Source organism: Physella acuta, unplaced genomic scaffold (genome assembly GCF_028476545.2).
Source record: "Physella acuta isolate Inbredline_101_S28 unplaced genomic scaffold, ASM2847654v3 ptg000050l, whole genome shotgun sequence".
NCBI classification, from domain to species: domain Eukaryota; kingdom Metazoa; phylum Mollusca; class Gastropoda; family Physidae; genus Physella; species Physella acuta.
Genome location: NW_026731570.1, coordinates 715,720 through 727,770, shown reverse-complemented (window position 1 = coordinate 727,770; position 12,051 = coordinate 715,720). Strand labels below are relative to the sequence as shown.

At 38.1% G+C, this 12,051-nt stretch overlaps 1 protein-coding gene and 1 non-coding gene across 2 annotated transcripts; one reads left to right on the top strand and one right to left on the bottom strand.

The window, feature by feature from the left end:
- Window positions 1-2,313: 2,313 nt before the first annotated feature.
- On the top strand, window positions 2,314-9,803 carry LOC131945847 (sodium-dependent phosphate transport protein 2B-like). The gene is made up of 6 exons (XM_059306462.1): window positions 2,314-2,437; window positions 4,717-4,835; window positions 5,315-5,500; window positions 6,689-6,848; window positions 7,669-7,848; window positions 8,920-9,803. Exons 1-6 carry the CDS (start codon window positions 2,314-2,316, stop codon window positions 9,801-9,803), a joined length of 1,653 nt encoding a protein of 550 aa, XP_059162445.1.
- Trnar-ucu (transfer RNA arginine (anticodon UCU)) lies at window positions 5,158-5,230 on the bottom strand. The gene has a single exon. It is a non-coding gene; the product is annotated as a tRNA-Arg (tRNA).
- Window positions 9,804-12,051: the final 2,248 nt, after the last annotated feature.

Below are 12,051 nucleotides of genomic sequence, written 5' to 3'. Positions count from 1 at the left end.
ATTAATGCCGAGAAAACTCCACGAGCATTGCTTTATAGTATGTTGTGATATTGAAGATATTTTTATTTGTAATCCTCGATTACCCTTTCCTATAAAGGAAAAAAAAAATCATAAAAACGTTTTAATAACAAGCTTTTATGTAACAATGCACTAAAAAGTAGAAAATAAATTATAGACTACTATTTAAATATCTATAAAGAAAAGCGTGGGTCACTTTAGTATCTATTGGATACCTTTACTAATGTTAAGGAAGACACTCACGCTTTTCTTTATAGTTATTTAAAAAGTAGTCTATAATTTATTTTCTACTTTTTTAGTGCATTGTTACATAAAAGCTTGTTATTAAAACGTTTTTTATGCATTTTTTTTTTCAGTACTTTACATGTTTTATTTACAATAGAGTTACATGATTAAAAACCATTGCGCGCCTACTGAACATCACGTTCAGTAGGCGCGCAATGGTTTTTGAACGCAGCCATTACGTGATGGCGCAGCTATTGAAGGTGATGACGCGTGTGGTGTGGTTGGCTTGACATGCCTACTAATTCGGTCCAAATTTTTATTAATTCATAAAAAATTAATTAGGCATCCAATTAAGTCAAATTTAGTTTCAGATTGCATTGTCTTCATGTCTTGACCCACGTGCCAACTGTGAATCGTCTCGGTCAAGTAGAACTGTCCGAATTTTCACTCCTGCGTTTCCGTCTAGACTGACGACAAAGGAAGTGAGTTAAATAAAAGCTTGTAAAAAAATTCATAAAAAACGTTTTAATAACAAGCTTTTATGTAATGATGCACTAAAAAGTAGAAAATAAATAATAGACTACTATTTAAATAACTATAAAGAAAAGCGTGGGTCACTTTAGTATCTATTGGATACCTTTACTAATGTTAAGGAAGACACCCACGCTTTTCTTTATAGTTATTTAAATAGTAGTCTATAATTTATTTTCTACTTTTTAGTGCATCATTACATAAAAGCTTGTTATTAAAACGTTTTTTATGAATTTTTTTTCAGTACTTTACATGTTTTATTTACAATAGAGTTACATGACTAAAAACCATTGCGCGCCTACTGAACATCACGTTCAGTAGGCGCGCAATGGTTTTTGAACGCAGCCATTACGTGATGGCGCAGCTATTGAAGGTGATGACGCGTGTGGTGTGGTTGGCTAGACATGCCTACTAATTCGGTCCAAATTTTAATTAATTCATAAAAAATTAATTAGGCATCCAATTAAGTCAAATTTAGTTTCAGATTGCATTGTCTTCATGTCTTGACCCACGTGCTAACTTTGAATCGTATCGGTCAAGTAGAACTGTCCGAATTTTCACTCCTGCGTTTCCATCTAGACAGACTGACGACAGAGGAAGTGAGTTAAATAAAAGCTTGTAAAAAGTATAAGTACAAATAGCACACTTCTGTCCACAAAGGACCTGTATTAATTACCCCTTAATATAAAGGGAAAAAGGTATTTTAAATGTAAAATTCTTTTTTGAAGTTGTTTCAATTTAAAGGGAAAAACTCTTCCCCGTTTTTGTACTTTGCTGAAATGTTTGTATACGAATGTTTGTTATGAACGTACAGGTGTAAGTGTGTTACACGGTGCATTTTCCTGTATGTTATTATTCATGGTTCTTTATTATATTAAGAATGTCAATAAAAGTCTGGTATAAGATATACCCATTGACCCTCCCCCCTCCTTATACACAAACACAGTTCACACCCCAACAACCCCTCCCCCCCCCCCTTCCTTTTAAGACTACAAACTCGAGTCAGCATGATGCCTAACATACACAACACACCAATCTGATAACGACGGAGACGGAATGGTAAGAAAGGACAAACGAAGGATAAAGCACAGTGGACGTGACAAAGTTCAACATTAGGCTAGACACACCCGTGAAAAGGTGAACGACAGTGACCGACAGGTACTAAAGACTTACAGAGGACACGACCTTAGGAACCATGTGGCGACGGACAAGAAGACTGGTCAAAGGGAGACAACAAATAAAATACACACATTATACACTAGGAAGGTTACATCCCTTGACGTTCTGGCAGGTAAAACACCGCATTAGTCACAACATTTCACCCAGCCCAACACTCTAAGCAAAGCCAATGAACCCTTCCACCCCCCCACCCCCTTCCGCCTTGTGTTATGATTTTTATACTTGATATTAAGCTACAGTACAAGTATAGAAATACTACGGAAGCTACATTCATGATTATCCTTTTGTTTGAATATATATTATATATTATGTTCCTTTGGTTTGAGAGATTTGAGCAATTTAAAAAAAAATGCAAGTTCAATGGTGTTCATAGTAGATTCTCTCAACACAAAAACAAATGAGATCAACATTGAGCCATTTAGAATTGATGCTGATTCGCTTCAAATGAAATTGCTGGATTTGAAAACCAAACATTTGAGGAGTGGTAATTTCACGGAAATCAAGATCAATTAGAAGATTTGTAGGTCCAGAGAAACACGCACGTTTCACTGCACAACTGGACAGCTCTACTAGAATTGCCGCGAGTTGATGCACTAATATGTGACGCATGGAATAGTCTCTCAGGATATTTGCATATTAAAACATAGGTGAAAAGTAATTAAATCTCGATCATAAAATAAAACCAAGGAGCGCACAAGCTAATGATATAATATATTATTTAATAACAGAGGCGTAGCGAGGACGGGCGATGGGTGCGGGGTGCACCGGGTGACTGCGTTCGGGGTAGGGGTGACACCAAGGCAAAAAATTGCAAGATGTACAGAAGAAAAATGCTATTTGCCAGTTCCTTTAATGATTAATTAAAGTTAAATAATCTTTTACGTACAAAGTGTCAATTATTAGAAGGGATGGGGGGGGGGGGGGGGTGACACAATGACGTAAAAAAGCTAACTGTAGAGAAAACAATGCTACATCCAACTGTAATATTAACAGACTATAGATACACATCGTTACTATTAAGTCTGTAGTGATTAAATATACATGTACGCGTATGGGGCATATATTTAAATGATACGCTTATGTAGGCCTATGCACACATATGTATATATATATATATATATATATATATATATATATATATATATATATATATATATATATATATATATATATATATATATACTCATTTCTCCCACACCTAATTCTCCCACACAAAATTGTCCCGCACTAAATTCTCCCACTCTAAACTCCCCCACAAAAAATGTCCCACACTAAATTCTCCCACACTCAATTCTCCCACACTAAATTCCCCCACGCTAAATACCCACACACTAAATTCTTACACACTAAATTCTCCCACACTAAATTTTCCCACACTAAACTCTCCCACACTAAAAATCTCCCAAAGCTAAACTCGATACAAAAATAGTCTCTACCAAAATCACCCAAACATTTATCTCCCCCTCACTAGATTCCATCACACCCCCCCCCCACCCCACATGGAACTAAACGCTGGCACAGAATATTAGTGTAAGTCCCGAGAGTGCACCATGGTGTAACAAAGTTCACAGCGGTTTGCTCTCGTCTTTTGCTTGAGTCAAAATATCTCGCGCGTGGAACTTTTTTGATAAGGGAGAAAACAAATATTGAGTTTTTGTTCAAGGGAGGTAATTATGAAATTAACTGATAAAAAGAAATGGAAAAAATAATAAAATAAATTTTAGCAAAATCAAGTAAACAAATCAGTGTAAATTATAGAAAATTAAAATCCAAAAAAGGTATTAAAAACATTTGGTGATTAATAAAAAAGAAGTGTAATTACAACTCCTAGTAATTGTTAGCTGTTATTCTAATAATTAGAAATTACTTATATCAACCAACTTTAATATTAATGCCGAGAAAACGACATTTGAAGAGATTGTCCGCGCCCTTGGATGTTCCCCCTAGGTCGAGAGACTCTTTGTATTTTTTTCAAGACAGCTACCTCTGTTAGAATGTTGTGCTTTATGTAAATCTCATAATTGTAAATTTTTTCTTTACAGTAGACTACTGCATTTAGTTCTTGAGAAAACAGTATTTAAATTACTAATTATAAACAATTCATAACATTTAACATAATTTTAACACTAGATAGATTTTTTAAAATAAATAATAAAACATACATTTATTATTATGAAGAGTTTTTACAAAAAAAAAGGGGTTCATCAAATGTTTAGGATGATTAGATAGCGTTACTTCCCTTTAGTGAAAATAAAAAAAAATTTAACAGTTTTAACAGTTCTGGCTTTTTCCCAGCGTCACTTGGGCAGGAGTTTATTGTTGCGAAGGGTGTGATATATATATATATATATATATATATATATATATATATATATATATATATATATATATATATATATATATATATATATATATATGTATATATATGTATATATATATATATATATATATATATATATATATATATATATATATATATATATATATATATATGTATATATATATATATATATATATATAAGAGACACAAACACAAACATGCTTTTTTTCTTTCTTTTAATAGGCCTACATTTATGTACAAACCATGGTAACGTTGTAGGCTTGTATTAGATACATCTTAAGACTCTGCAAATAAAATATCTTTCTTAAGGAAATTCTGCTGAACTAGCAAAAAAGAAACTCATCAAGTCAACGGAAGTTATAATAATATATGAATGTTAAATACCACATTAGGAATATAAAAATTTTAAGAACTATCCGCAGGAATAGTTGTTCGCAGTAAAAGTTTCTCTGTGTGGCGATTTGTGTGGGTCATCTCCCACTTAAACATCCACGGTCCAACCACAGTGGTGTCAAAAGGGTCATCTTCATCTTCATCCTTCGTATGGAAAGAAAATTTGTTATGATAGATACTTTTTAAAAAGTGTATGACGGCATTAACCATCCCTGTATATGCACCGAATGTACACTGTAGATATACTGTGGATGCGCCCTTGCCCAGGCTACACAATAACAGTGGCAATTTTGATTCATTATCGTGAAGAAATTTTCTTTTACTGTAAGGGAAATATTAGTTCAATCAAATTTAATTTATTACCCCTGCATTGGATAAATTACTGCACATAATACTCATATAATTATTTCATTAACATTTAAACGTGTTGAGACAAACGAACTCGCCCCCTACAAAACAACAAAAAAAATCATCCGCGGCGGGATTCGAACCCGCGACCTCTGGATTAGAAGTCCTGCGCGCTATCCCCTGCGCTACGGGGACGAGTTAACATTGGTCTGTAAAGTATTTTGTTCTGTTTTATGTACCGTAATCTAACAGTGCCAATATGTTCCACCCCACTCTCAGATCGACAAGAACGCCATCAACAAGATTGCAGACGGCACTGATCCTGACTTCGACTACGACCGCGCCATCATGAAGGTGTGCTGTGACAAGAAGACACCTGCACAGTGCTGTGAGGCCAAAAAGTCGAAGGTCTTCAAGACTGCGGCCAACTACACGCATGCACAGAAGACTGGCTTCTGTCAGGAGGTACGATCAGCAGAAAGTTAATCAACATCATTATCATCTTCATCATCATCATCATCATCATCATCATCATCATCATCATCATCATCATCATCATCATCATCATCATCACAATCATCATCATCATCATCATCATCACTATCATCTTCATTATAATCATCACCATCATCATCATCATCATCATCATCACCACCATCATCACCATCATCATCATCATCATCATCACCATCATCACAATCATCATCATCATCATTATCATCATCATCATCATCATCAGCGTCAAGATTATCATTATTATCATCATCATCATCGTTACCATCATCATCATCATCATCATCATCATCATAATCATTACCACCACCACCACCACCATCATCATCATCATCATCAACAACAACATCAACATCATCTTCGTCTTGTCCTGTTCGTGTCCAAGACACATGGTAGAGATGAAGTAGAGTTCATCTGCTTCAGAGACCTCGGCATATGAAGTAATAGTGTGATTAGCGCTTTGTCCAGCCGCCTTTATTTCCCTAACTTGCGTTACGTACCCATCAGAGTTGGGTGGACTCAGGGACATTTTACTGACTTGAACCCGGATTCGAAAGAAAGATGTTGATGGTTGAGTTTAATGGTTAACGTTTGTGGTTCAACTGTCTCGGTTAAATTTTGTTCTAAAGTTAAACGGTTCGCGTAAGTTGTATAGACCCGATTTCACTACGTTAACGTTAGAGATCGTTGTAAGGACTTAACGACTTCATGTGACAGCGTGGTAGAGCATACGACTGCTAACAGGAAAATCTTGAGTTCAAATCCGGGTTCAATTCTTTGGGTGACAGAAACAAATAAACTCTACTTGACTTGCCGCTTGGACCGTTATGTTCGAAAAGGGAAATTTTACTCGATTTTACGGCATAGCGATAGAGCTCTAGACTTCTGACACGAAAGTCTCGAGTTCGAATCCGGGTTCAAGAAAGTAGAACGTCTCGGACCCCCCCCCCCCCCCCAGTTTAGATGGGAACCCACCTTATTTTAGGGAAAAATATCGACCAGGCATAATGCTTACCACACTATCCCTTCATATTGCGAGGTCAAAGAAATTGGCGAAGTCTACTCCACTTGCCCCATGAACCGCGAGGTACATATATTGTAAACAGCTCACGTGACCAAAGTTTACACTTCCGTCCGCAGCTTAGCGCATGCGTGGACCGGAACCAGACATGGCACCAAGACTGCACGAGCACGCCCTGGAGTAACAAGACATGGAGCATCCAGAGGCTCGTCCCACAGGTCGACTGTGACGCTTTCCAGGGCACGAGGTCAGAGGTCGACTGTTGTAGGTCGAGGATAGGTAAGCTTTGGGGTCAAGGTCGTCTGATGTAGGGTGGGTAAGTATCCGGGTCAGGATAATCTAAGGAAGGTTAATTATATGTAAGCATCGCGGTCAAGGTCGTATGATGGAGGTAAGGGATAGGTAAGCTTCAGGTTAAAGGTCATTTGAGATAGATTAAGGGTAGGTTAGTCTGATATTTTGTGCGATTTCATTATTGACAAGAGCTATACGCACACCAAAAAAATGATAGTGTACCTCATTTTTTATCCCGCTTCATCGCTTATTAATTTCTTTTTGCGTAATTAAGCATCAACTATACTTGAAACTTTAATACAAACATTCGAGTTTTCTTCTCATTCTAGTATCATCGACATCAAAGCATATACATATCCTCATATACCGATCCACACATCCAAATACATTCATCAATATCCAGCCATACGTAGCATATTGTACATATCCACTCATCAATATCCAATTCCTCCATATTCACTATCCATGTACATTTATTCCCATCCACTGATCCATATCCACCCACCCATATAATCTCAGACCTATCCACTCGTCCGTATCCACTCATCTTAATAGTCTCATCAATATACACTCATCCATATCCATATGATGCATAACCACTCATCATAAACCACCCCCATATCCACTCACCCATATCCATATGATCTCAGACCTATCCACTCATCCATATCAATATCATCCATTCTTCCATATCCCCTCATCCATACCCACCCACCTATACATTCCTAGACCTACCCATTCCATCATATTGACTGTTCGTATCCACGTATCTATATCCACCTATCCACTCCACCATATCCACCAGACCTCAACCAGACCCTGGACTGCTCCGGCGTCAGCAGCTGTTTCAGCTCCAGCTCCCACGACTTCTCCCTCTCCAGCTGCGCCGTGAGCAACGTCAGCGTCATGGACGAGCTTGTGGGTGAGGACTTCTCGTGCACGCTGTACACGAGGGACGTGGAGAAGATGACGTGCTTCAAGGAATGTGAGTACTGGGAGCAGGGCCCGACTGCTATGGTGTCTTTATGATGCACGGTTACGCAACTACGCATTTGTTGTTTTTTTTTAATCAGCCACGCAGTAGATTTTTTTAAGATCAGCCACGCAGTAGTTTTTGAACGAGCAGTCATGTTGTATTGTAAGACTTTGTGAACGCTGCGCACACAAAACACACGTTGTAGGCCACCTTTTCCCCCTATAGAGAGCACTGCCCGCCAGCCTCAGAGTCGCATGAGGGAGGTGGAAAGGCTCAGCGAGGCATGGGCGGGGTTAGTTTCAGCCATATAAGGGCAGAGTTTCTTTCAGGCATTTCCTGTGTGAAGTGGGTGGAGAAGTCCAAGAACCCACACTTAGCCCCAACCCCTCAGACAAAATAGAAAATTGTTTAATGGAGAATATTCTTAATATATACTTGTTTATGACAATAGTCCCCCCCCCTCCCCTCTCTGGATCTTTATATGCCCCTACCCCCCTACAGAAAAAGATCTGAAACAACCACTGTTACTTTGAAAGTTTCAATTCGAACAAACAGGTAAAATCAATATAATCGATGAGATCATTCACCAACTGACTGGATGGTTTAATCCCCCCCCCCCAAATTTCATTCTTCCAGAATTTCAATATAAAAGAAGATTTTTAAAAACCAAAGTATTATCCTGAAAAGAATTTCACGGCAAATTTAACTGGCTTTTAATAATTTCAAATTTGAGTTCGTGCTAATGTCGTGCTGGAGGTTTTAGTAATTATATATTTATGAAATGAACATTTAAAGATATCATTGCTAGGGATATCGTAAGGTTGGGTATTTATCTATATGAAATTAACATTAAAAAATAGCTTTAGCACCGAGGTTAGGTAATACAAACAAACCTTTAAACAACAATTTATCATATTTTTATACATATTTATAATTTAGTAAATTTCAAGAAAAACCCGGTTTTCTTAATATGAATATAAAATACATAATTAAAATATTTTTTACACAAATAACTCTTATTAAATACTTTAATGCAATTCTGTTGTTTGTAATTTACGAATGATATTTTTTTACAATTAGGTGAGTTTTTATTCAAGGGAATGTACTCCACATTAAACGACAAAGCTGTTGGAGCAATCGTGCTGGTTATCTCCCTTACAATTCTCTGCCTGTGTCTGGTCGCCATTGTCAAACTGCTTCACTCCCTTCTCCAAGGCCCCATCGCTCTCACCATCAAAAAATTCATCAACGCGGACTTTCCCGGACCGCTGGGCTACCTCACCGGATACCTCGCCATCATCATCGGCGCCGGGTTGACCATCATCGTCCAGAGCTCCTCCATCTTCACCTCCACCCTCACCCCGCTCGTCGGCATCGGGGTCATTGAACTCGACCGGATGTACCCTTTGACCCTGGGGTCAAATATCGACACCTCGACCACGGCGATTCTCTCAGCCTTAGCCAACACGGACGGCCTCAGAAACGCGTTACAAGCAGCCTTCTGCCACCTCTTCTTCAACATCACCGGCATCCTCCTGTTATACCCCATCCCCTACCTCCGCTTCCCCATCCCGCTTGCCAAATTTCTAGGCAACTGCACGGCCGAGTACCGCTGGTTCGCCATCGTCTACATCCTCCTCATGTTCTTCCTCTTCCCCGCCCTAGTCTTCGCTCTCTCCATCCCGGGCTGGTACGTCCTCCTCGGCGTCCTCGGGCCCGTCTGCCTTCTCTTCATCATCATCGGCGTCATCAAATGCCTGCAGGCTAAACGTCCCCAGAGCCTGCCCAGAAAGCTCCAAGACTGGATGTTCCTACCCCAGCCGCTACGGTCTCTAGAACCCTATGATCGCGCCATGCAGAAAGTCTTCTTCTGCAAGCGGTTCCAGACAGACTCTACCGAGAAGACAGACACTGGGGCCACGTCAGACAGACAACATAATGGAGAGTCCAGCACGCGACTTTAGTATGACCACGTGACATTGTTTACAAACAAGATTATTGAAAACCTATTTATGCTATGTTATTTATATTTATAACTTGTATATGATTAGATACATTACATTCGTTTTAGGTCAATATGTATATATAGCATGTATATAGCTTACAGAATTTTGAATGTAATATATATATAAAAGACACATTTCTGGTAATTTTTTAAATATATAAAAATACTTTTTTTAAGCTATTTTGAGCTCTGTGATCTTGTCATAAGAGTTTTGTGGAATTTTATACATTTAAAAAAAAAAAAAAAAAACGGAAAAATTGATTTAATTTTGATATTGCAGTCATAGTGTTGTCATTTATAAGTTCCAAAATAACTTTACTGGTCCAAACTTAAGGCAGTTGGTACGTTAACTGCACGTCGTACTAGGTATTTGAACACTCTGCCTTTTTACCAATTTGATTGAGTTGTCTTTTGCCGTGTTCGTGATTTCAACGAGAGTCGATGTTACGTTCATAGTGGTCAACTTAAGCCACCTAGGCCACTTTTATGGAAAAGCAAACGTTGGGCCACTTTTATGGAATGGCAAACATTGGGTGGCCACTTTTACGGAAAGGCAAACCTGGGCCACTTTTACGGAAAGGCCACTTTGCATAGCCCAGATAGAACACTTCAAGCATGACGCTCGTTGACACAAAATGTACGAACAGATCTAGAAATAGAAACAAACTTTCGATTAAGTAAGATGCCAATTAGTGCCCCCCCCCCCCCCCCACCAATATTTTTTGACGGCGTGGTCGGACTGTAGGGCACACAAATGCTAACACCTCTGATGGGTCCACGACTCAACTTAGGGAAATAAAGGAGGCAGGATATACTAATGAACACACCGAGGTCACAGAAACAGGTGAACTCTACTTCATCTACCTCATTGACCGCCTTGTTTTATAGAGTAACTCCTTTTTTTTTATCATTTAAAGAGTGCGAAGCGCTAGACTGCCAGTGTTTCTTCCAGACTAGGGTGAAAACTAAGCATAGTCAATGTACACGGACCACATAGACCCCCAAAACAGTAAATGTTGTGAAAACCTGGAACAATTACTAACTAACAGATACAACCAACCGGGAACGTCAATTTCGTGGAAGACAGTTTAGACATTGTAGGACCAAAAGACATAATTCAAAACCGCTTAACCGCAGACAAACCACACGCCAACTAAGTCTACAACATTAAAATATATTTCAATTTAGTTGACACATACATAGCGCAATATCCACACACCATACAAACCACCCATGGAAATAACACATCTGGAAATAGATTCCGTCTAGACAGAATTAACGCCCCAGTGAACATGAAAATCAACAAAGTAGAACACCTATTCTCAACACTACAGTTTAGCGACCATACAGCAGTTCTGACAACTTTAAACAACGAACAAACACAAAGCAAACAAAAACATAACACATACTGGAAATTCAATAATTCACTATTACTAGACGAGCGCTACATCAAAACTATAAAAGACATAATACAATTTTCACACAGTCATCACCAAAATTTAACAAAATCCAACATTGGGAAGATTTAAAACAAGACATTAAGCGGTTATCTATTCAATATGCTTGTAGCATTAATAGCGTTAGGGCCCACATAGAAACTAAACTAGAAAAAGAAACTAAGTATGCTTAATTAAGGGAAAAAAACAATAACAAAGAACAAATAGACTTAAAAGAAACGGAACTTTCAAAAATACAAGAATAAAAATATAGAGGGACACAAATCAGAAGCAAAATAGAGCAGATAGGCTCGGAAAACCAAACACACCACACTCTCATACTAGAACATAGCATACAAAGATGAAAACAAATCAAACAAATAATGGGCGAAAACAACCAAGAAACGACTGACCCTACTATTTAGCCTTAGATGAAGAAATAAATAAAGCACCGTTATACAAATGACGCAATTCGTCAGATTTTCATATGATCCGGAAGTCGATTAAACCACACCCGAAAGGACAACCCCCCTCCACCCCCACTAATCTAAACACCCCCACTCAACTTACCCACAGTAAACACAATCACACGTAGATTTATTTATATTCACACAAACACTCAAATAATTTCCTTTGTCTACACTACAACATAATATATTAATTTCTCCCACACCTAATTCTCCCACACAATATTATCCCGCACTAAAGTCTCCCACTCTACACTCCCCACAAAAAAAATTTCCCACACTAAATTATTCCACACTAAATTCT